General features: G+C 43.4%; 1 protein-coding gene across 11 annotated transcripts in view; it reads right to left on the bottom strand.

Annotated features, from left to right (window-relative positions):
- CADPS (calcium dependent secretion activator) overlaps positions 1 to 26,550 on the bottom strand; it is a 459,417-nt gene that overhangs the window by 175,171 nt on the left and 257,696 nt on the right. For all 11 annotated transcript variants that reach the window (XM_081072041.1, XM_081072042.1, XM_081072040.1 and 8 more), the window contains exons 7-8: positions 7,762 to 7,873; positions 510 to 649 (exon numbers count right to left, since the gene is read on the bottom strand). In XM_081072041.1, coding sequence (XP_080928167.1) covers positions 510 to 649; positions 7,762 to 7,873 — 252 coding nt within the window. The remainder of the gene's footprint in view (positions 1 to 509; positions 650 to 7,761; positions 7,874 to 26,550) is intronic.

The following is a 26,550-nucleotide window of genomic DNA, read 5'->3' as shown; positions in this document are numbered from 1 at the left end:
AAATCCTATTAAAAATCCTCAGATCCAAACCATTGCTGATAAAAATAGTCCAAAAAAATGTTCTGACGTGAAGTATGTAGTTAGGACTATGATGCTTGTGTCTGTGCCGAACATGTACAGACTTTATTCTTGTCATTACTCCTTAAACAATACAGTGTAACAACTATTTACACAGCATTTAGACTGTATTAGGAATTATAACTAATCTGGAGATGATTTAAAGTATATGGGAGGATATGCCTAGGTTATATGCAAATACTGTGCCATTTTATAGAAGGGACTTGAGCGTCCATGGACTTTGGTTTCTACAGGGGGTCCTAGATCTAATTATCTGCAGATACTGAGGGATGGCTGTAAATAGCAAAGTCAAGTATTTTAATAACCTCTCATGAATTCCTTTATATTTCCTTCCACGTGGTTCTCTGAAGATCAATTTTTCTTTTTAAAAAATATTTTAAGAAATAAATATAAGTGTGTCCAATTTTGCCACTCAGAGAAGAAACACTTACCCAGAATGCTTCATGTTTTGAGGTTTATCCATTCGCACAGCAAGTTTGATTTTGAGGTCTTGATCAGGACAATTTTTGGAGACTGTCATTTTGTGCCATTCTGACTGTTTGGGGCTGTTTGGGGTGGGATGGAGAATAACCTGTTGGGAAAAAGAATAATCATTTTAACCAGAAAACAGAAACACTGTTATGGGCATGTTTTTACAGATGAGAAACTGCTACTGAGTTGAGTGTCTTATCCAGGTTCCACAGCCAGAGAGAAGGCAGTTAAATAAAACGGAGGCCTGGCCATCGGACTTATATCCAAGGCTCCACCTACCCACCGTGGCGGTCTCCTGCCAAGCAGCCTGGCCTGAGGACAGAAATGGCCCTGTCTTGCTCTCTTCTCTCTCTACCTGGCTAACTCTATAAAAGTAAGGATCATGATTTCTGTGATCCTGTTTTTGTACTTTTCCCAAGTCCAAAGTACTAAAGCAACCCAGAACAGAGAATGTTCTCCATTCATTATTCTCTTCATATAAAATGATGGATACATGCAAAAAAAAAAAAAAGGAAAGGAAATAAAGGAAAAAGGAAAAGATGGACGTATGAAAGGAAGAAATATCCTTACATGTTAGAGAGAGCACTTCTAGTCCACTCTTTCCATTCTTTAGGATTCCTTCCAAAAGGAGAAATTCCTCAGAGGCTACAGGGGGAAGGTGGAAGGGACCTTATTTGATGGATAAGAAATGTGACATTTAGAGAAGAGAAGGGGCTTGATGACAGTCACACATTTCAACCCGATTTCACCTGCACTTTTCATCTTATCACACAACACCCAACTCTGTCTTGGCCCGGAAGAAAACACACACTGCTTGAAGGAGGATTAGCTCTTAGAGAAAGCCTTTCCCCAGTGTGCTTCAGAGATGGCACTCTGATTCGGGACTTCTGCCTCAACTCTCATTGCCTCAGATGCTGTGAGTGGAACAAGAAGGTAATAACTCAGTAAATCCACTTCTGCATTTCGATAAAAGAGTTCTCAGGAGCCCCATGGGATCTGGGGAACGTGCACTTGGGGAGGAGTGAAGCGTCTGGAAGATCCCCTGAACTAAGGGAACGTGAGCTAAATATAGGCACAACAAAAGCTGGGCTCGTTAAGATTTGCTTCTGTGATGGCAGCGTGCCCTGGTTTGTTGCATATTGCTTTGGATCTGTTTTCAAAGCTTCTATTTTCTCCAGGTGCAGGGAAGTTCGGCTCTTTTCCTGAGTTTCTTTTACCTCTGGAGGGGGTGGGGGCCTCAAAGTCTCAGGGGTGGACATGGCCTTCCAGACGCTGTGTCAGCTCCCCTGCCATCACACAAGCTTGGCCTGTGCTTGGAGAGCAGAAGCATATGGCTTCTGGGTGACTGCGGATCAAGGACTCTGAGAAGAGTTGGGGACTGAGGCAGAAAAGCCAAATCAGCCCACTTTCATAGGCCTCGCTTGCGCTGATTTTTCCCTCCTTCTGACTCCAGGCCTGAACTTTTCTTTATTTTATTAAATTCCCTCTCTCTGATGAAAGAAAATTTATATATTTTTTGTTAAAGACAAAATTAGACTCTTCTTAATATCTTATGATGTGACTGAATATAAGTAAGGCCTGATATTTCAGACCAGAGACTGCCAAAGTTTTTTTGATTTTGTCCTATGTCAGCAAACTATTTTTGAGCAATTAGCCCAATATCTATAACTATATCACTATTAATATAAAAATATATCAATATAAATACAGGCATATCTTGGAGATATCAAAGGTTCAGTTCTAGAATACTGCAATAAAGCGAATATCGCAATAAAATGAGCCACACAAAGCTTCTGGTTTCCCAGTATATCTAAAAGTTATGTTTATACTATACTGTAGTCTACTAAGTATGTAATAGCATTATGTGTAATATATGTACCCTAATTAAAAAACCCTTTGTTGCTAAAAAATGCTAACCATCTTCTGAGCCTGTTGGAAAAATGGTGCCGATAGACTTGCTTGATGCAGGGTTGCCACAAACCTTAAACTTATAAAAAATGCAATATCTGTGAAGCACAATAAAACCAGGTATGCCTATATATAAATATCAGTAAAAAATATATATCCATATATATTTTACATTACATATGCTTACTTTGTATTACTATATTACATTATGGCATGTATCATAAAACATGCACAAATATAGAAGTCTTAAAAGATGGGCTAAAGACAAAAAATGGTATTTTTAAATATCTTGCAAACTGTGGCAGCCATATTATTCCATTATTCGCTATATTTTAAGGTACCATATATTTAGGGCAAGTGTAATTGTTAACGATACTGGATGTAAATCTGTAGTTCAAAGTGTCTTATAAATAAGTTCATAAAGTCTTAACTGCCATCTGACTGTGTGATTACATCCATCAGCACTGTTTTTGTCTCATGATGTGGATGACAGAACTCTTGCTGGCCTGGTGTCAGCTCCACCATTTTCGTGTTGGTTGTCAGGCTTACAATACTAGTACTATCTTCAAATCATAGCCTTTCTGTAGTAACCTTTTTTAGGCCACTTGTTCATTTAGTGAGGGTCAATTTAGTTAAAATTCTATTACGAAATATGTAAAGTCACTTAACTGGTGCTAGCTAACGGTGATATATTGCAGGGAGTAAATGAGTAAGCCAGGGTGCCGTTAGGAGGTGGACACCTCTCCCTTCCCTCAAGAGACCACTTGTCCTTTAGGTCATGCTATGTCATGCTCCATGTCCTGAGACCCCAGCCTCTGGGAAATGGAGAGGAGGGCTGCTGATCCCAGTGAAGCTGACCCTCTCTCCTGAGCTAGTGTGGCCTAAGAGGTGACATGCTGGGAAGCAAGGAAGGGGGGAGGCTCATAGGAGAAATCCTAGCCAGGGCGGGAACAGCAGCATGCAAGGCCCTGGCCTCCTGCTCCGGCCCATTTGGCAAAAGAAGTGCGAGCAGCGCTCTGGGCACCCGCAGCTTGTTAACAGGCCTCCCACCATATGGGCTCTGGGCGTGTTTCCCACTGGCAATATGGTGTCCGCTTGCCGATGCAAATAAGGCCTCCGCTTATTACTCGCCTCTCTACAAAGACTTCTTCCCCCATGTGGTGGCTCCCTGGGGAGACCTCCTCTCCAGGGTGGATGGAGAGATGAGGTCACTGCAGTTCTACTCCATCTTCATCCCCACCCTGCCGTGCGCCTGTTGGGTCGACAACTCCTTTGTATGTGTCAGCCCTGCTGAATTATTAGGGGTCCTCCTGGGTGCACATAAGCCTGAGCAGTCCAGACACCTCATCTGGACATTCCAGGCTGCTAATCAAGCACTTCGTCATCTCAGCCGAGGCCCATGTGTGCTGTGCTTTGATGTGGCGGTGCTGATGTGGGAACACAACCCACCCCACGCAGTAAGCTGCACGCCAGCCAGCCTCCGTGTCTTTAGGCAGGTCCTTTTGGGGGACTGTTTTACTCGGAGCCTTTCGCCTCCAACACATAGCCTATATATCTCTCCCTACCTCTGCGTGGCCCCTGGGGAAGGCATCCTCCTCCACACCCCCAGACTGGATCATGTCCTCTTGCTATGTGTTCCCCAGGTGTCCTTTCGAGCACTTACCACATTGCACTATAAGTTCTAATTTTTATGTCTATATCCTTTAAGATTTTTGAGATTAGGAATTTTTACCTGTCATTCTTGTTTGCTCTGTGCATAGCACAAATGGTAGGACACAGTGGGCTCATAATCATAGTCAATGCATAGAAATGTGATAATATTGCAGTGTTGGCAAGGGTGTGGGGAAATATTCATTCTCATGCCTTTTGTGGAAGTATAAATTAGTGTATACTCTTTAGGGATAATTTGGCAATATCTATCAAAATTCAAATTTCATTCAGCAAAATATTTTTTGAAATGTATCATATATATGTATACACACACACACACATGCATGTTCAAAGGAATAAATTCAAGGTTATTTACTGAAGTATTGCTTATATAACCAAAGACTGGAAACAATTCAAATAAATTACGATGGATCCACACAATGGAATACTATGCAGCTATGAAAACAGAAGGCAAGTCAATATGGGCTGATAAGGAATAATCGCCAAATATTATGATAGTTCAAGCAAAGTGCAGAGCAATATGTATACAGTAACTTCCAATTGTGCTCTCTTCCTTTTATTTTAAAGACGGATATATACACATATGCTTGTACATGCACAGAATATTTGGGGAATAATTCACAATAAATTGAAAACAAGGTTTATCTCTGGGAAAGGATACTGGGGTGAGGTGGGAGAGATCATTAGTTTTACTATATACCCAATTTTAATTTTTAACAGCGTACATGAATTATTTTTCCAATTATAAATGTTAATAAATATGAAACATAGTAAAAATGGAACAAATTAAATATTGTTGAATGAATGAATGCAGTACTGGGATTTCTAAAGTGGCTGTGTTCGCTAAGCTTGGGGAGAATTACAGCATAGAAAAACACTTCCTTAGGAGTCTAAGGAATGGCTCCATTTTAAAAAAGACCTGGGAGTGATCAGCCAGCTGCCTACAGAGGTGCTGTCAGCAGAGAGTGCCCCAGCCGGCACAGAGGACAGGCAGGCCAGCTACACACTAATTGATGGAAAGTTTCTTTGACAGGAAGGAAGTAGAAATGCATAATGGGGCTGGAGGAGAGAATGATTTATTAAGAAATGAATGGCTGTGTGGGGGCTGTGGCAAGCTTGTTAGTTTCACCACAACAGCAGAACCAAGGGTTTTATTTTTACATAGGACAATGTTGTGTAGTAAAAATGGCCTTGAAGATGAGGCATCATTCCTGCTAAATTACTTACCTCCTCTGGACCCAGTGTGCTCATCTGGACACGAGGAGTCATAACTGTAGCTGTGTCATTAGGCTTATGGTGAAGACGCAACGAGGGGCTGCACATAAAGTCCTTAGGACAGTGGCCTGGCCAATGGTAAGTGTACAACAGTGCATAGATGCCAACTAATCAGGTGGTTCTGGGAAAATTCCCATTCCTCAGGGATCAGTTTTCTCATCTATATAATGAAAGGGTTTGACTAGCCCTGTGGTTTCAACTTCTCTGAGTGGGAACAGCTTTGAGAAGCTCGTGAAGGCTTTGAACTAGCAAAATGCACATATCCAAAAAAATGCACACATTCAACCCCCACCCCCCAAATTGCAAACAATTTCAAGGGGTTTCTGGGTCCCATGGAGCCCTCCAAAGACTCAGATTGAGCGTTCCTGGACTTCTGTCTTCTAACATTAATGTCCTAGGTCTCTGAGAATCATGATTCTTGACAAGATCCTTCACAGAAAAAGAAGTTTGAAGAAAAAGAAAAGGCAGGCTACTTCCCTACTCTCTGTGTGTCTCTCTTTCCCTAGAGGTAGAAATGAGTATTTGTCATTTCTCAAATAAAGCAACTAAACCTCTTCTTTTCTTTCATCTTCCTCCTTTTTTTTTTGGGGGGGGGGGTTGGGGGAAGCACTCAATTTACTATTAGCCTTGTTTATTTTTTGTTTTACTTCCATCTGACGTAGGTCCTAGCAATATGATTCCAGGTCAGTTCTATCAATGAAAGCCAGAACAAGGAATTGAAAAAACAAAGGAAGAGAAAAGGAAGTACAGTTAATGTGTTCTTGCTGGCGTTGTTACGTGTGTGTATCTGTGTGCTTGTATTGGAGTATTCTCTTATTATTCTCTAGATGAAACATCAGAGGCCCAGAGAGGTTAAACACCCTGGCTAAAAATTACACAACTTACAGAAAAGATTATGCATTCAACCAGTATGAAGTGAAATTTATTGAGCGTCTATATGCTGGGCTCTGGGTGGCAAACAAAATAGTTTAGGTTTCTCTCCCCATGGAGTTTTACAGTTTGGTGGAGAAGACGGAGGCCACAATTTCTGTAAATTATTTCTGTTTCTCTCATTGGTGTTAAGTTCTGTGTAGGAGGTGAGCTGGGGGCTGAGGTAACAAATGAAGGAGGACAGACAATCCACAAAGGCTGTCCAAGGAGGAGAGTAGAGGAGGGTGCATTTATAGAGAAGGGAGCCTTTCAAAGAGTTGGGAGGTGGGGAGAGCGCTCCAGGCAGAGAGAAGTTGCCCTGAGGGAGGAAAGAATTTGGTTTATCTGACGGCCTGAAATTTGGCTAAGGTTGCTGAAGCATGTGGATGAGGGAAAAGGTGGTAGCAAATGGGCTGAGGCGGTGGGCAGAAGCCAGACCACCCGAATCTTTGCAGGCTGCGCTAGAGAGTTCAGATTTTATTATAAGCAGCGTGAAGTGAGAGAAGCATTTCAAGCTGGCAAAGGACAAGTTCGACTTACATTCTGAAAATACTAGTATCACCCCTTAGGATGTTTCAAAAATTGGGAGGAACTTTTTTTGGCGGGGGTAGGGGGAGATAAGTGGTGTTAGGCTTGGTTGGTGTTAATGGGCAGGGCGGAGGGACACTAAACATCCTACAAGGAGCTAGATATTCCTCTCCAATGAGGAATTGTCCTGTGTCCCACCTGACTTTTGAATGACTATTCCCACTGGATATGAATAGAGGCAGAAAAACCTGTTTGTAATTAACTGAGTCTAGATCTTAAATCTTTTTTTACACACCCACTCAAAGTATTTTTGGCACTTTTCCAGGAAAACCAATGAAATTTTGTTACCAAGACTTGTTTACTGATTCAAGAAATCAGTTTACTGGTACTCAGGCTTTTGAATCACCAACCTCAAATGGATTTTGTAGCTGTCATGTTCACAGCGATTCTCCACACGGGAGACAGCAAAACACCCCTCCTTCAGTTTAGGTCTTCGAGCGCAGTTGTGCCTAAATGTTTACATTTTGAAACTATCTTATTATTAATTAATTTCCTTTTATTTCTCCTTTATATTATGTCATGTTGATTTTGAAACGGTTAGATGGGTCGGTTTGTTAAATGATCTAAGAATTTCACTTCAGGATAGTGAAGGGCATGGCTACTCTTTGCTCTAACATGTGTTTGGGTTTGCTGGTTGGAGGACCCCTGCTCTATCTTCTGCCGTGTGCACTATTGGTAACCCTATTGGAAGAAGGGAAGCTGAGGCTTGGAGAAGTCGGAAAGTCAATGTAGAGTGGAGCCTGGGATTCCGATTGCAAAGCCAGGTCTTCTGGCACTTGGCAATGCTGTCTCTTGGCACCTGGGACACCCACTCTCTGGAGCACCTGGTGGTGGGTGCCCCTTGTGATGGGGAGCGCTTACCCGTCCGAGCTCCTTGTCTTCCAAGGCCAGGACGCCTGTGCTTTCTGTGAACAGCTTCACCTTCACAGCAGGCAGTGCGTGGGTCGTGGAGAAGTCACCCTGGGTGCCCCAGCTGTGGACAGAACCAGAGAGGTCAGTGTGGACACTCTGCCTGACAATGCTAAACCCAGCTGCCTTCTTGCAAGTTGGGTGAATGCAGGGTTAACCCGAGGCAGTGCTGGCTGTCACATCCTTCTCTCCTCCCCTCCAAAGCTGCCAGAGTGACAAAAAGTGTTAATTAATTTGTTAGGCAAATGCAAGACAGATGCTCAGAAAGTCGCCACTGGGTCTACACAGAGCACTAGGAAGGAATCATGGGGAATTTCGCATGAAAGCAAGAACTCTCCCCCATATATTTGCTATACCTGTAAACTATACCCACTAAAACATTAGTATTGCCTCGCATCCTTGGAATCCCTAGTTCGTGGAAGCTCTGCAGTTCTAGATTTTGAGATGGGGCTTTATTTGGTCCACGTCAACACCTGACTTTACAATGAGACTTCAGTAGCAGTGCAGAGGCAAGGAGCCCCACTGGCATTCAAAAATGAGTTGAATAGAAGGATGGATGGAGCTCAGCCTTGTCATGAAAGGTAGAAGGAGTGATGTGGTATATGCCCTTACCCCTCATGGTCTGTGAGAGTCTGAATCTTAGCTTGCCCCAGAGGAAAGCCTGGCTTACTTAGCATCTGGGTAGAGTGGCAGGCTGGGCTGTCACGAGCCCCTGATGGGCCCCTCAGATGTGGTCTCTTCATTCACTCATCATTATTTTTACAGGGCTATCTCCATCCACTCTGTACCTGAAATCAGTGTGATCGTCTGGAAGTGTCCAGTGGATTGCATTGAGCCCCTGCTCTAAACCCTCCCACGGCACCTGCTCTATTGTACTCGGGATACAACCAGACCCCTTGGCATGACCACCCATTCATCAGCCCAGTGTCATGGGCCTCCTGACTTGTCACTTCTGAGCTGTTGCCTGCAAGTTTCTGGTTTCCTCTGTTGGCAATGCTTCTTCCTACCCTGCTTCTCACTTGGCTACTTCTTATGGGCTCAGCTTATACACCACATTCCCAGAGAACACTGTCCTTGAGTACATCTCGCAGGGTAAATTTGGTTCCAATGTTAAACACTCTTGAACATATTCATTTTGCATCCTAGCATTTTTTTTATTGATCTGTATGATTTTTTTAATAGGTGAAGCCGTAGTATTCTGTAAGCTCCATAAACACGGAGACTGTTTTGTTTATATCACATACCTAGTACTTAACACAATGCTTAGCACATAGAAGACACAATAAGTATTTGTTGAATAAACAGTGATGGCAAATATATATGTTCTTTTACAAAACTAGGAAACAGGAGTAGATGTAACTTTGCCGTTCATCAGTGGATACTTCCAAGGCGTGGGACACCTATTCCCATAATGCTTTCCGTAAAGGTAGGGACTGTCCTCCCACCACCTGGGAATGAGAGGGCGAATCAGTCTCAAGGACTTCTTGTCCACATGGGGTGTCCCTATTCACTTTTTCTTCTGGCCTATTTTGTCATTGTCATTTTCATTCTCATGGGCATTTCTTTGACTAATAGCAGGCTTAAATATTTTACTTTGTTCACTGGTTGGTTTTCTTTCTTTCTTTCTTTCTTTCTTTCTTTCTTTCTTTCTTTCTTTCTTTCTTTCTTTCTTTCTTTCTTTCTTCCTTCCTTCCTTCCTTCCTTCCTTCCTTCCTTCCTTCCCTCCCTCCCTCCCTCCCTCCCTCCCTCCCTCCCTCCCTCCCTCCCTCCCTCCCTCCCTTCCTTCCTTCCTTCCTTCTCTTTCTTAATGATGGAAATCTGACTTCTAATCTCACTGTTGCACTCAAGCTCAAAGACATGAGGGATCTAGGGAGAGCTGACTAGGGAGCACCAGAACAATGGCGACCCAGAACCATGGGGATGTGTGTGTGTGTGAGAATCATGAGGAAGCATAACAGTGAAAATGGAGAAGGAGAGGACGTGGAAGAGGATGTGACACAGAACGAGAAGCTACAGGTTCCAAACACACGGCAAAATGTTAGCTGTATAGCTGGGAGGTCCTAATTTTGGTCACCGACAATTGCAGCAAGCCCCTAAGATAGGGGAATCTTTGTCCTAGCAAAGGTGACGTGACAAGGTGTAGAGTTTGACTAGATATGCTTAGTTCAAATGCTGGTCAGTCACTTACAAACTGTAGGACTTGAGGCAAGAGAAGTAGTGTCCCTGTATCTCGGTTTGCTCAGCTGTAAAATAACCTTATTTCACAGAGCCAACAGTAGCAGGCTTGGGACAACATGAAAATCCAACAGATTTTGGCTGCTCTCCTTTCCCCAAATAAGGGTATGTAAGATGTATCCTAGTAACAGTGACGATCACTCATATTTTGTGTTATCTATTCAATACACATCTATTAAGCACCTACTAAGTCTGACCCTGTGCTGGGCAAGCAAGACAGACATTGCCCTTGGTACTACACAAGGTAAGTGGTAAAACAGTTATTGTCATCCCCATTTCACAGATGAGAAAACTGAGAAGAAACTCAAGATCTCACCTATTTTATTCCAGTAAATTGCAGCCAAGTAGGGCTGGAACTCAAATCTCTTAATTCTTACTTCACAGCTCTCAGTTCTAACATTGATATGATTGTCAATAACACACACTATTAGTGACTGGCAAAAAACATGAGCATTAATTCATTATTTATGATTAATTATGCTATGAATCCCTCTGGGCATTTATCATGCCTGCTCATGGAGATGAGGACGATTCCTGCTGGAAACCTAGTGTTCTGGAACGAGATGCTTTAACACTATGCCACAAAGAGGACTTGTCCCAGGGCTCTGGTTGTCCCCCACACCGTATCCACATGATACCGTCCTTGGGTGTGGTTTGTAGGGATTTTGTGGCCTGCTCAGCAGGCACTGCCCCAGACTGCCTGAAACCCTGTTGCTACCCAGAGATGCTCAGCTCATAAGGCATTCAATATGACTCAGACTGTGGGCCAGGGCGAGACCTCCAAGACCCGCTCAGCTGGATGGAATTCAAGCTGCTGGAGGCCACCCTGACAAACTGTATATTTGGACACTGAGTTGCTTTTCTTTTCCACCAGGACTGCAGCTGTGCTGTTGGCTTCCTACCATGACCCTTGGCTCACCTCATGGTGTTAGGTCATTACTGAATCCCAATTTATACATCAGATTTCAAAATGGTAACCTGGTCCAGTGGAGCCAGCAAAAAGAGAAAGTCTCCAGTCTAATCAGGACTGGCCATGCTTTTTTCAGGGCACAGTGCAAAATGAAAATGTGGGGCTCCTTGTTTAAAAAGCACACAAAAAAGTACCATTCATGGTTCCAAAATATAAAGCATTTTTCTTTCTTTAAGTATTTCCTCTGCTCCATTGTTCCAACAGACTGTACTTATGGACACAAGTTCAAAGATAAAATCATTAAGAATTTCAAGGTGGCAACAGCAGGGGTGGCCGGATGGCTCAGTTGGTTAGAGCTGTACCCTCCACAACTAAACTGAATACGAGCTGCTGCTGAGCTTCTGGAGAGGTGGCCGGATGGCTCAGTTGGTTAGAGCGGGAGCTCTCAACAACAGGGTTGCTGGTTCAATTCCCTCATGGGCCAGTGAGCTGCACCCTCCACAACTAGATTAAAGACAACAAGCTGCCGCTGACAAGGTTGCCGGTTCAATTCCCGCATGGGATGGTGGACTGCGCCCCCTGCAACTAAAGATTGAAAATGGCAACTGGACTTGGAGCTGAGCTGTGTCCTCCACAACTAGATTGAAGGACAACGACTTGGAGCTGATGGTCCCTAGAGAAAGACACTTTTCCCTAATATTCCCCAATAAAACAAAACAAACAAACAAACAAACACGAGATTTCTCAGAGCAGGTTAAGATATTTAAAAAAAAAAAAAAAAGGCGGCAACAGCAAGGCATTACGCCCCACATAGTGCTGTCTGAGTGTGGGTCCTGTGCAGCAGCGTGGGTTGACTACAAGCCCATGAATCAGGCTCTGAGTCCAATGCCACCCCAGTCTGTGGAGCCTGGATTGAGGATGGACCATGCAGCTGAGGTTGGCTGCCACTGGTTTTGATGTGAAACCTTTGAGCCTCGCTAGTCATTGGACTCTGAAAACCACTCCTGGCTTCTTTTTGTCAATGCATCCTACTCTTAGGAGTCCCAAGGAGGTTTAATGATCAGTACCTTTCCCTGCTCATCTCCCCTTTGGGGAAAAAAGGCATGAAGAGTTACCCTCTTTGTCTTTTTTTCAGCCATGGAGAGACCTGTATTCATAATAGAAACAGTTAATATTTACTCAAAGATTACTACTATGTGCAAGGCACAAATTCCTATCTCAAAAATGCTATCCAGTCATACATGAATTTTATTTTTTTAAGCCACTTTGACCATCCTGTGAAATGCTTACAGTTACATCCCCATAGTTACAGATGAAAAAACTGAGGCTCAGAGAGGTTAGTAACATATCCAGGGGCACACGCAGGAAGCAAATGGCAGTTGGACTCCACAACCCAAAATCTTATCCATGCTGCCATATTGCTTCCCTCACACATTCCAGCAACTGACTTCTCTGTGTCCTGATCCAGTTAACATCAGTTACACTTGTAACTCCAAGGGAGAATTCTGTTTCAAGACTGATGGGACTCTGGGATACTCTGGCTTCTCAGTTTGGATTTATTTCACATGGTCAGTATTCTTCACAGAGTGCGACATACTCTACAGACAAATTAGTCAGTGGAGGAAGCATGAAAATCCTTGGCCTTTTGGTTGGGCCACAGGTCAATTAGTGAATCTATTTCTCATTGCTGCCTTCTCTGCTCATCTCTTTTCCTTTGCTGTGCATTGACTGTGGCTATTAAGGGGAACACCTCTTCTTAAAAGTTTCCTAGAACTGAAATAAAATTACACTTTGAAGGGGATGACTAACTTCTCTCTGAACACAAACAGGTAGGTAAAAGTACAATGGGTGATGGGTCCCTCTCCTGCGATCCCATCTTCTCTACCGCTGTACTCACTGTATGGCTAGCTCACAAAAATGTTAAAAATAGTCACCAGTTATCGAATGCTTATGATTTGCCAGGACGTGGGCCAAGTGCTTTTCATGGATTGTCTCATTTAATCCTTCTGACAGCTCTCTGAGGTAGATTCTGTTATTATCCCCCCTTTGTAGACAGAGCAACTAGGACGAGGAGAGGTTAAGTCACTGGGCCAGGGTTTCAGGCTATCACAGAGCTGGACGTCAATCTCCAAGTTTCTGAGCCCAAAGCCCATGCATTAAACTGCAGAGCTTTAGGGCCTCTCAGGTACTCATGACAGTGTAATCTGCATGTATATCTGTATGTGTTTCTGGCTTTCTCTTTGGATGGTGAACACCTCAGGGGCAGAAAACATAGCATGACTTTTTAAAATCTCCTACACTTAGCACTGGGCTTGGCATACAATAAATAACTGTTTAATGTCAAATTCAGAATAACCATGTCACCAAAATCAGGGGATTCTGGAGATGTGACACGTGAGATAACCAAGGGTATGACTGCCACCTTTAAACCAAACTAAGGTCTTTATCTCCTTGAGGATTACCTGTTTTTTAAGAGTACATTAGCTCTCTGAAGAGCACACAGCGGCTGGCAGCATGCAGGGGAGACCGAGCTACACAGCAGCAAAGACAGAACTGCGGGACAAGGCATAGGTCCTGGAAGGTCAAGGAGAGGTTAGCCGATACGGCCAAGGGCTGGAAGCAGTGCAGATGCCAACAGGTAGAGAGCTGGAAAGTGCCACCAAGTTATAAAATAAACTATCATTGTTACTTTCGGTCTTTTTAACCATAAGCAAACAAGCACAGACTACAGAAATACCATCACCCACAGTGGCGCCTCCAAATATGAAGACATGTGTATTGAGACACATGTGTCCTATCAAACCAGGTACCTGGTGGGGAATTAAGAGATGAAGAGCCCAGCCAGCTGACTTCCTCACACTATGCCCTCCATGGACCACTATAACCTACACGCCTCAGATGCAGCCCTGACTTCACTTCTTAGGGAGCCTGACTCTAATTAGCCCTCCACTTCTCCCTTCATTTAGAAAACACTTCTTGAATGTCTGCCATGTGCAAATCACTGTTAGGTGCTGATGTGAATCCCAAGGTGAATGAGATATCAGCACTGCCCTTATGGATATGATAGTCTACTTGGGGACATGCCAAGTGCAGAAATGATCACACTGATTAGGTGTTTGAGCCTTGACTTTCCCATTTATAAATTGGGGATAAGAACAGTGCTGATCCCAGAGGGTCCATGGGAGGATAAGTGAGAGCGCTATTGAGATAAGCGCTCAACTCAATACCCAGTACACAGAAAGCCCCAAGAATATATCCTTCAGTTCAGGATTATAGACCAGGGGTTAGTAAACTATATGGCCCCTGGGTCAAGTCTGGCTGACAACCTGCTTATGTACAGCTCATGAGCTAAGAATGGTTTTTACATTTTTCAATAGCTGAAAATAACCAAAAGGAAAATAATAGTTCATGACACATGAAAGCTGTATGAAGTTAATATGTAGCATACATAAATAAAGTTTTATTAGAATACAGCTACACACATTTGTTTACTTATCGCCTATGCTGCTTTTGTGCTTCAAAGACAGAGTTGAATAGTTACAACAGAGACCATCTGGCCAATCAGCCTAAAATATTTATTCTCTGGTCCTTTACAGTAAAAGTTTACTGACCCCTGCTATACACAATTCAAGTGCTGGCACAGTCTAATGGGAATACTTTTATTTTCATTAGCAGATTAGAAGTATGCTCAACTGAGCGCATCCATAAAGATGAACTGTAAACATACACTTACAAGGATAGCTCCCTCCAGGGTTATCCAATCTGCTGCTCTAAATTCTTCATGGAGCTCTTTCCAACACTCGTGGTGTAGTGGAAAAATTGGGATTGTGGATCATAGCATTTCAGACACATGGTGCCCAAATGCTGCTTCCCAATCCTCTGGAGCTGGCTGAATCACTTAGCTATATATATCGTTATTAATACGAAACAATACACATGAGCAGCAGATAATTCATATATTGGGGGGCTGTAGAGGACTTTTAAAGTCACAGCACATTATTTCTCCAAACCTATTCCACCGTGTCACAGCTTTGAAAGTGAACACTTTGATCTGGGGAGAAAATCAGGGAGAGAAATATGCTTGGGTGGAGGGAGGGAGAAACCTATAGGCAAAGAACCTTCTACTGTGTATTTGGAGAGCATCTGCTTCATCGCAGGCACATTTCTGTTTACTATTTAAAGCCTCTTATTTGCGGAAGTCTCCTCAGACCATATGTTACCAACAAATGTCGCTAATCAAATACACACAGTAATTTTCGTTAGAATTCCCCCCCCCCCATGAACAAAAAAACAACATTTGCCACAAAGGGAATATATCGCCCAAAATGACAGTAAACATCCACTGCAAACCTCTGACAACAGAGTGATACTTATGAATGTGAATGTGAGTAAGCCAAGACCTCACCCACTTTAGGCAAATAAAGACCCTTGGAGAATTGGGTTTTGTGCACCAATTGGGTTGGTGTTGGTGGATGATGTCATTCGTTGCCATGGTGATGCTTAGCATTGGGCCGTAATTCATGCCATGAAGACTGGATTTGCATTTATTCAAGGTATATGGCTCATGTGAGCTGGGTGTTAAATTGGTTTGGTTCACAAAATTCACTGAGGGCTTTAACAAGGGAGAAGTCATGTCAGGGAATGAAAATGTCTTGGTTCCGTTGCTAAGAGGGAAAGTTATAATCACCTGAAGATACTGCATTAAAACCTTTTGGCCTGCCCTTCAGGCAGACTGCATGATATTCTACACCAAGGGAATCAATTGTGCCATTGCAGTATGTTTCTTGCAAACTATTGATAGGATGTGATTTGGGGTCTCTAATGTGCTAGAAAAGCTAAACTACCTCTTATCTGTAAATGAGATGTTTGCTTTAAAGAAATTGGTTTTTTTGGGCAGTGAATAGATGAAGGCTCTGGTTTGCCTGTTTGACATTTCCACTGGAATGTGGCCTCCCCAGGAATCTGAAATCAAAGGTGTACAAACCTCAGCTTTCACTTTCTCCCCTGACATCTGTTCTTCTAAGGCTTCCCCTACTTAGTCAAAGGAACAGGCAGCCACCGGAACATTATTCCTGTTTTCTCCTCTTCACCCCATATCCACTTCCCCACCAGATCTGTCATACCTCCTACATATATCATAAACAGCTATGGAGGAAAATCAGTCAGAAAAGGGAGGTTGGAAGTGCCAGGAGAAGGGTGGGTGGCCAGTGAAAATTTCACCAAGAAGCAATTATCACCTGTACTTCTTTATTTGTGTTTGTTTGTCTCCCCTTGCTAGAATGTATACTCCACAAGGGCAGGGATCTATGTCTTCTTCCTTCATTAATATATCCACAGCCCCTAGCACATGCCTGGCACACAGGGCATGTTCAATAGGCATTTGCTGAAGGAATGAATCCACTGAATCGTGAATTCCTCCACACACATGGAGATGAGATTGAAGTTGAAAGTTAAATGTAACAATACTTGATTATTACGGACTTACATTCTTTGGTATGGTTAAAAAGGAAGATCAGGAAAAACTCTAAACTGTAAACTTTGTAAGGGCAGGGACCAAGTTCATCTTGCTCACTGTTGTATTCCAATGTTTAGCTCATTGCTCAGTGATTGTTGAAGGAAGGCCAGAGGGGATAATACATACAACACTTCATTCAAATACCGGAGACCAACCTTTATTTTCTCATTAGCTATGTGACCTTGGACAAGACACTGGCAGTCTCAGTTTGCTTACCTGTATGATGGGGGCTAATATATATTTTTATCCTAGAGACAAGATCCTGAGTATTTATTTTCTAGCATTTCCTTTTGATTCTTTCTTAGAGTTTCCATCTCTCTGCTCATAGTACCCAACTGCTCTTGCATACTGTCCACTGTTTCTTTTCTATTAGAGACTTTAGCGTATTAACCACAGTTGTTTTAAATTCCCAGTCTGATAATTCCAACATCACTGCCACATCTGAGTCTGATTCTGACACTTGCTCTGTCTCTCCAGATTACACTGTTTTATTTTTTTAGTATGACTTCTAATTTTTGGTGAAAGCAAAACATGGTGTACTGGGTCAAAGGAACCCAGTATGGTTCCAGCACCATTTCTGCTGCTGGCCTTCTCCTCCAGTGATCCTCTGTACCTGCCTGTCTGTCTTTCTAATTTGGGGGGAAGCTGTTTTCCCTGCGACCTAGATTCTCTGACTAATCTGAGAAGAGTTGCTGATTTTCAGTTGTGTCCAGCTGTTTTCTTGTGAGGATGGGAACCAAGAGTTCCAAGCTCTTTACATGCCAGACAGGGAACCAGAAATCCACTAGAATCTAGATATTTCAAGATCCTATTTAGCTGTGAGAGTTTAGATTGTATTCTTCATTGGAGGTTGACATGTATAGGTGGTCAAAAGGAAAATCTATGGAGAAGCCAAGACCGGGGCTAAATAACAGGCTGGTGTGGGATTGGGGGGGGGCGGTGGGGAGTTTGCAGTACTGTGAGGTTGGGTGTCGTGGGGTTGGTGGGTCTGGGGATGAAATGAGGAGGATCTGTCAAGGGCTAAAGTCTAGAGATGATAGCACGTCACATGGCTTGAGTGTCCGCGCTGCCTTCTTCGGAGTGGAGTTTACAGCGAGGCCCGAAGACATCCCCTGTCTTTGTAAATGACAAAGTCTGACGTTCTCCTGCATCTCCAGCACCTACTGCCTTCCCACAATCATCTGTTTATGCCCAGGTTCTAAAGACCTTTAGAGAAAATGAACTGCTCACTGGATGACAGACTAAATAGTTAGATAGATAGATGATAGATAGATAGACAGACAGAAAGATAGATAGAAGCTCTGAAAAGTTTGCTGGAAATACATTTATTCACTTTCTTCTTTCTGTGACTCAGCCAACCAACTCCTATTTAATTTTCTACACTGCACTTTCTCCTAGAATTGCTCTTGTAACCTGAGCTGGTTATTATGGTTGCAACCTGTGAGTCTCATAAACAACTGGGAAGCACTATGGTTAATTGTGTTTTTAGAACTTGAATTTGCTTTAGGACACTTGCATCCCCCAGAAGGCTCCTGGGTATACAAAACCCACACTGCAGTCAGCTAGGCCAAAGCTGTCAGGGAACAAGGGCCAGAGGAATTAAAAAATGCACTGCAAACCCCTTTGTGTTCCAACCAGGTCCACTACGAGTATGAGCCAAATGAGAAAAAAACGACTGGGAGAGATAGCAACAGACTGAGTTGAAAGGAGCGCTGAAGATCACTTTGGTCATTCTCCCCATGTACAAATGAGGAAGCAGTGGGGAAGAATTTTGGAGCCAGACTGTTTTGTTTCTATCATCTAACAGCTTTATTACCTCAGACAAATTTATTAGCCTCTGAGGTCTCAGTTTTCATGTCTATAAAATGGACACAATAACAGTATTTATCATATAGGGCTTCCTATCTGCTTGTCTCTGAATTAAATGAGAGAAACACTGAGTACAATGTACGTTCTTATTAAATGGCAGTTTGCATTATCTGGTTGCTCAGGATTAAGAGACTCTGGAGTCGGGCAGCTTGGGTTCCACACCCAGCTGTACTACTTCCTACTGTAGTGACCCCGAGCAACTGACTGACTCTCTTGTAGTCTCTATTTTTCTTACCTGTAAAATGGGTACATTAACAGTGCTTCCTTTTGAGCATTCTCTTGTTAGAATTAGGTAAGAAAAATGCTTCCCAGCCTGATCATCAATAAGCCCTCCATAATTATTCAGTGACAACCCAAAGATACATAAAATCTTAGCCCAAGAGCCAGCTCTAGAATAAAACATCAAATGTGAGATGTTTTCAAAATCATCTGAGCAATGGAATTTGTGTTTTCTCAGTCCAGGCAAAATAAAATTGGGACTTGAATTCAGGTTTGATTTTTTTGGCAATTATGGCAAAGGAGTAAGTGTTGGGAGCTCATTCTCACTTTTTTGGGCTTCCATCTCTGAGTGCCCGAAACACTTCCTCCCAACCCCCATCCCACTTATCTTCCTTCTCTGGCCCTCTCTTGAGTAAGATTCATTCTCTCCTGTCTTCCGCAAGAGAAGAGTTTTCTTCTTGCCCTGCGGATGTTGGGTTTGTCCACGTGACCACTTGCTTTGGCCTCCTTCTGGGCAGAATCTGTCCCTCCACGACTTCACTTTGAAATTATCCACGTGCCTTTGTTGGGCCAATGGGGTTTTAGCAGATGTGATGGAAGCAGAGGCTTGTAATGTGCTTGAGTGGTTAGGCTTGCTCTCCTGCGCCTCTGTCGTCACCATGAGCAGAGGTTCCTCCAGGCAGCTGCTATCCCTCCCACTTGGATCCCAGAATGAGCTGTGTGGAGAAGGCCTGATCTCAACTGACAGTGAGGAGCCAAGGCCAACCAGATCCACAGTTTGAAGCAGAGCCAAGCAGAGCCTGGCATGAATCAGCCAACCCCCAACCAATCTGCAGATGAGTGAATGAAATAAATGAATGGGGTGTTAAGCCATTCAGTGTTGAGATGGTTTGGTATATAGCAAGAGCTCCCAGATATGATGCCTTTATCTGGGACTTCATCGCTTCATTCTGTTTCTACTCTGTGTCCTGCAGATGGGCCTGGAGTCCTCACTTAGAGGAGTACATCCTGAAGGGCCCAGACACATTTTATAGTCCTTTCATACAATTAAAAAGTCTGTTATAGTCACTCAATAAACACCTACCTACTTACCTTGCTGGCCTCGAAAAACAGTTCCCAGCTTCTGTGTCCTGAGAGAAGAACCACCCTGTTTGCCAGTGTCAAATGCGGTGGTCTCTCCACAGTGTGAGAACTGGACTGAGGCCTGATTGCACTGGCTAAGGCCTCCACTGGCACTGTCTATGTTCTTTCATGAGAGAGAGTGTCAGCACCTCGCGAGGCAAAGGCATGCAGCCAATGTCTCTACACCACTGGCGGTCAAGTGCTCCCAGGGGAAGCTCTACCCACATCAAAGGAACTCGGATAAGCCTCCCACATGGAGGCAATGAGCAGTAAGCCAATCTCAGCAGCACTTGAGTGCCCCCACCATCTGGCTCTGTCTGAGTAGGCACCCAAGCTGGGGTGGCAACACAGATGCAGCACTTTTGTGGGGGTGTTTTCAGGGATGGCTATTCAGAGCTTTGGCTGCCCTGGGTGCGGTCAGTCCCTCCTGTGAGCCCTCCCGTTGCCTTTGACAGAGGGGATTTTGGGAGCTGTTGTTGGTTTTGCTTTCATGGGCTGGGTTCCCATCATCCCACAGAGAGGGGACTGTTGTGAGCCATGCTTGTCTCTACCCCCGGGGACTGGCTTGTGGATTTGTTCTTTTTTCTTTCTGTTTAACATTTATGAGAAATCACTGGGAGTGGCCACGGATGCCAGAAGTCTCAAAGGGATATGGTGAATGGGCCAGCTGGCCGAACGCCCTTCAGTAAGGACTGAGGTGTTTTCTTAAAGCTCTGGGGAAATTGCTCTCGAGGCCAAGTGGTTGGCAAGGGTCCAATCTGGAGGCACAGAATTGTTCTTGAAAAGTGCCAAATATCAGTTGTGGAGAAATGTCACCACCAATCAGACCGTGGTATATCGACATCTTCTCCATGGACTGGAATCACTACCCATGTTCCCAGTCAAATTCAGTTATCCTTGCACTGACCACTGTGGTTCTCCACAGGGCACACCACTCTTACTTTGGGACTCCCACCCACATGATATTAAACATACCAGAAGTACTGTTCCTATTGAATAAATGCTGCAGTGAGTTGCAATCGATGAGTAGATGTGTTACATTTAAAAGGCATTTAATTCAATATCATTTTTGATTTCACCCATATTTTTATTTAAGGTTAATACATTTCCTTTTGAGGTTTAGACAGTTTCCTAGGCTCTTGAAAAGCATTTGTGCCCCAAGCACTGTAACTGCTTGAGTCTAGCAGATAAGATGAGTCTGCTGGGTAGACCCTTCGGCCCAGATATAACTCAAACTTCATGATTGGCACTTGGTTTTCGCGCTGAAATATATACATCCGAAGGCTCACCGATTGATAAGAGTCAGAATTTAATTTCCTTTAATGCCGACTTGCATACACCCTCCCAATAAAAACCAGTTTCATGTCCTTTGTCTAGATATAATATGTGAGCAGATATTTCTGCCATGTACTTCTATCTGTAAGACCCAGGTACTCTCCTTTTTTCAGTACTGGGAGACATAAAGTGAAAAGAGGGTTCTCGACCTAGCGCACCTGAAATGCCCAACTCATGGGCCAATCACTCATGTCTGGACTAAGTTTTCTCACATACTATGGATTTGATAGTAACAAAACTTGCCTTCTTTAGTCCCCTGGGTAGATCATGGTCATAAAAACCTCTTAGGCCCTCTGAGGCTGTTACAAATTTTAGTTATCTAAAATTTAGTTACAGTGGAAAATTTCTTTGTCACATTAGCCTGCCTGTTTCCTTCCATCCTACATCCTCCCCCTCCTGTTCAGAGATGGGTACAAGGTGTATAGATCCATCTGGAGCCCCTCAGCTTCTGGTTCCTCTCTGTCCCCACCGCTCCCACTTGTTGGGTGCTTCGTTCTGCTTTTTAAGGTTTCCAGTACCGTGAGACTCAATGCCTTGAAAAATTGAGCAGCAGAAAAAAAGCCAGGTGCAGCCTGTGAAGAAATCTAAAGATGCAGTGGTTAGAAACGTGGGCTCTGAAGTCAGATGGCCTGGTTTGAGTCTTGGCTCCACCTCTTAGGACCTGTATGATTGTAGGCAAGAGACATAACCTTTCTTCGTCTCGGTTTCCTCATCTGTAGACTGGGGATAATCAAAATACCTACCTCTTGGGGTTGTTCTAAAGAGTAAGTTATATAGTTCAGGAAAAGCACCAGCACCGTGAATGTGTGACATTGCTTGGCTGAGTAAATGTTAGCTATTGTGATTAGCAGGGTCCGGGAGGTGACAGCAGTCTAAAAGGCCCTTTAGAAATCCAAGTGGTTGAATTTGGAGGCTTTCTTGAAAAAGGCCGTGACTAAACTCATAAAAATGCTTTCTTTGGTTTGTTATGACCAACTATAATATACTTACCACCAAATTCTATGCACCTTGATGGACTTGTTTGCAGAGGTTTGTTTGTTTGTTTTAATCAAGATAACTACTTAGAATCATTCACATAGCAAGGGAAGCATGAGTTCCCGCTCCTGGTTCTCCTACCTCACTGGCATGCCTCCTCCGTCTCCCTTGTTGCTTTCATTCATCTTCTCTCTAAACCTTAGTATATCCAGGCTTTGGTCTGCAGACCATTTCTCTGTCTACATGAGTGTTTCTCAATGGTGGCACTTTTGTCCCCTCACTCCCAATACATTTGGCAGTATCTAGAGTCATTTTTGCTTGTCATAACTGTGGTGGGGGTGTGAGTGCTACTATGGGCATCTGATGGGTAGAGGCCAGCAATGCTGCTACATCTCCTACAACGCACAGGGCAGTCCTTAGCCATGAAGAATTATCCATCTCAAAGTGCCAGCGTGCTGAGGTTGAGAAGTCCTAGTCTACATTAGCCACACTGATGATGTCTAAAGAGGCACCTCCAACTTAATATGCTTAACACTCAACTTCTAATCTTCTCTACCCCAAATCCAAATTGACTCCTCAGATCAGAAGTCTTCCTCAGATCAGCAGTTGGCAACTCCATCCTTCCAGTTGTTCCTGCCGAAAACTCGGAGTCATCTGTGACTCCAGAAAATCTGTTGGTCCTATTTTCAAAATATAGGCAGAATCCAACCACTTCTCACCTCTCCACTGATCCCATCCCGGCCCAAGTCCCCATCATCTCTCCTCTGATGTATTACAATAGCCTGGTAGCTTGTTTTTCAACATTTTCCCTGTGTCCCTGAAACCCCGAGAAGCTAGAGTGATCCTTTAAAATGCGAGACAGCTCTGATCACGCCTCTGCTCAAAACCCTCCGATGCTTCTCCATCTCAGTCAAAATAAATGACAAAGTCTTCGCTACGGCTTCCAGGAGTCTACATGAGTTGGGTGTGCATTGCCCTTGACCCTGTCAGTTTCACTGTCCTTCACTCAGATCCAGCCACACCAGTCTCTTTGCTGTTTTTCAAAACTGCCAAGCATGCTTCCACCTCAGGGTCTTGGCACGTTCTCTTCCCTATATCTGAAATGCTCTCCTGCAGCATTTTGCATGAATCACTCTCTGCGCTTCTTCCAGTCTCTGCTCAAAGTCACTTTATCAGTGAGGTCTTCCCTGTCCATCCTGCATAAAATAGCATCCCAGCGCTCCTTTTTCTTTTTCCCTACTCTATTTTTCTCCTTAGTACTCTATTGCCATTCATCCTTTATTTTACCTTTCTTCTTGTCTGTTTGTTGCCTGTCCACCCCCGCACTAGAGGCCAAGCCCTATGGAAGTCGGGGACTTTTGTCTGCTTTGTTCTCTGCCACATTTCTATCTAGACCAATGCCTGACTCATTGTAAACACTTCACAAATATTTGTGGAATAAATAAGGAACTTTGAAATAGTGCTATTGAAGAGTTTTAATGTCAGAATAATTTTCATCCACCATAAATAGAATTCTCCAAATGCGGTAGGCCAGCTGGGAATCTCTTCTTTGCCACTTACATGTTGTGTAATCATGGGAGGCTATTTCAGTTCTCTGGGCGTCAGCTTCCTTATCTGAAAACTCATCAGGGTTTCAATTCCTAAGCCACTATGAGGTTAAATGGAATAAAACACATAAAGCATTTGGTATAGTGTCCATGACATATGAAGAACTAAATAAATGGTAACAGATGATGATAATGAGGGTTTACATGGAGATTTTATCTAGTCTGTACAGGAACCCATTAAGAATTCCCGCTCTAGCTGCCCGGAGTGTCCATACCTGCCTGTTTCCCATCCATCTCCTCTAGACTTTTTAGGCCAGGCCCAGGGTTCTCTAGGCTTCTGAGCCCTCTGAATCCACTTATTTTAATTCCAATCAATTCAATAGATGAGGAACCTTCTTGCTGAAAGATACTGTTATGTCAATAATGGAAATGAGTCACTAGTCACCAGACAAATTACTTCTGCCCTGGACTTGCAAGACGGAAGGCTGGATCACTAGTATAGAATTGGGGACACCAGGGAATTGACCGGAGAGCTGCTCCGGCTGCTATCTCTGAGTTTTCCAGTGAATGAGAGCAGGTTTACTGATTAACCCTCAGTAGCCCTCCTTTGTTGTTGTTCATTGTTCATTCAGTCACATACGTATTCACCACCTGTCCAATGTATGCTGAGCCCCACATGTGCCAAGCACTATCTGAGCTTGGGGCAAGACTCACTGAATAAAAGACAAGGTCCCTGCACTCATGAAGGAGTTCTTATTGTTGGAGCAAGATGACAATAACCACATATTAAAAAAAATGATGATTTCTGAAGAGAGGAGCTCTGAAGATAGTAGAACAGCCTTGACACAGAGAATGTCTGGGGCACGGTTACATGAGGTAGGGTGATCAGGGGATGTTCCGTCTGAGGACATGGTGCTTGAGCTGAGACCAGAGAGGAGGGGTCCTCATCAAGCTGCTCACTTTGTTCCCTCCTTTAGTGCAGTAAAGGAAAACTGAGATGGGGATCACAGCTTGAAACCCACCAGAAGGGAGGGACCTAAACACTTGGTTTCCACTTTATCTTTGGTACTCAGCCTCCGAAAATACTCACTGAGCAAATGAATGAGTCTGGTTTGATATCCTCCCTCCCTCTCTCCCTCTCTCCGTTCCTCCCTCCCTCCATCTCTCCCTTCTTCCCTCCCTTCCTCTCTCCCTCCTTCCTTCTTCCTCTCCCTCCTTCTCTTCAGTCTCTCTCACTCTCTCTGTTTCCAGAGCTCCAACATGAAAGAACCTGAGCATGGGCAGTTTAGTAGCAGATGTTATGAGAAAGAAGGATCTCATGATAAAATCAGTTTAGGAAATGATGACTTACACAAAAACTGTTTTTTTCATGCAGGATTTCTCGAGTCTTTATCATGCTAATGTATATTGTGACTCTTCGAGAGGGTCCACAGCACACAACATTTCCCAAAATTATGTGACTATGGAACACTTTTCCCAAAGAGCATCATGAACGGCTAGTGTTTAGCGGGTGATACTTTGGGAAATTGATGAAACTGACCAGTGTATTAAGGAAATTCTCATTAACTAATAATTTTGTCCTGGATAACCAAGGTCATCTCTAAGGAATGCTGGAACCAAGGTGCTCTCCTCCTGTCCAAATATTGGTGTCCCTATGTAATCAGGTAAGCCTGATCATTACTATGTAGGAGAAAATAATCAATTCACTTAAAAGGCTTGGTTAGAAAGAAAGAAGGCAGGTCATTCAATTTGCTGTGGGTGACATTGTTGGAATAGGTCTGGGAGATATGGAGAAAGGAAGAGATTAGGGGAGAGTTCTCTATATATGAGGTATGATTAAAAAATATGGTGAATGTTTAAATTAAAAACAAATTATTACAGCAAAAGACACATTGCCATTAATACTCCTCAAAATACTTCCCTTCGCTTGAACACACTTATCCCATCATTCTTACCACTTTCTGAAGCAGTTCTGGAAGTCCTCTTTCGTGAGTATCTTTAGTTGCGCTGTCATGGCTGCCTCAATGTCCTGAATTGATTCAAAACGTTTTCCTTTCAGAGTCATTTTGACTTTGGGGAAGAGCCAGAAGTCACACGGTGCCAGATCCGTTGAAGAAGGTGGATGAGGACACACTGTAATATTTTGATTTGACAGAATTTGCCATACCAGAAGTGATGTGTGACACAGAGTGTTGTCATGATGGAGGATGAAGTAAAGACACTCACGAAAGAGGACTTCCAGAACTGCTTCAGAAAGTGGCAAGACTGATGGGATAAGCGTGTTTGAAGCGAGGGGGAGTATTTTGAGGGGGATTAATAGCAGTGTGTCTTTTACTGTAATAGTTTTTTTTAATTTAAACATTCGCTGTATTTTTCGATCACACCTCATCTACATTTTTCTCCCTATGCCTCTCTGTTTTCCTTGAGTTGTTTCTAATCAGCATGACCCCCTCCCCATCTTTATTCCCCATCTGCCATAGGGGGAGGGTCTAGGGAAATCTCAAATTGTTATACTTTTCAGCTGAGTAATATAATCATTTTAATTGTTAATTACTACCATGGTCATCAGTTCATCCCAACAACTACCATTTAGTGAGCACTTCCTATGAGGCAGGCACTGTTCCAAGTGTTTTCCACATATTATCTCATTTAATCTTCACAGTGATGCTATGAGGCACTGAGGACTGTTCGCTCTGTTTCATAGAGGAGGAAGCTAAAAACTTAGATTCAGTCATTTGACAAAAGTCACATATTTACTAAGTGGTAGGTATGACTTCTTCTTTCTGATGTTCGAGTCCCATTCTTAGTCACTTTACTCGGATAAATTGACTGCAGGATCTCAGGTGAGGTCAGCAGATCCTAGGTGGGCAGGCAATGGTCAGAAAAACAAGCTGGGCTGAGCTCTGTGAGCCCCTGGACCTGTTAACTTCCTTTTCTCCAAAAGAACAACTTTTGACTCCTGTCTGCAAAGTCAGTGTCTGAGTTATGATATAGAAATTGTTGTTACTAACAAG

The sequence above is a fragment of the Rhinolophus hipposideros genome, assembly GCF_964194185.1.
Source record: "Rhinolophus hipposideros genome assembly, chromosome: 14".
NCBI lineage: Eukaryota > Metazoa > Chordata > Mammalia > Chiroptera > Rhinolophidae > Rhinolophus > Rhinolophus hipposideros.
Note: the sequence above shows the minus strand (reverse complement) of the source record. Positions and strands in the feature narration are given on the sequence as shown.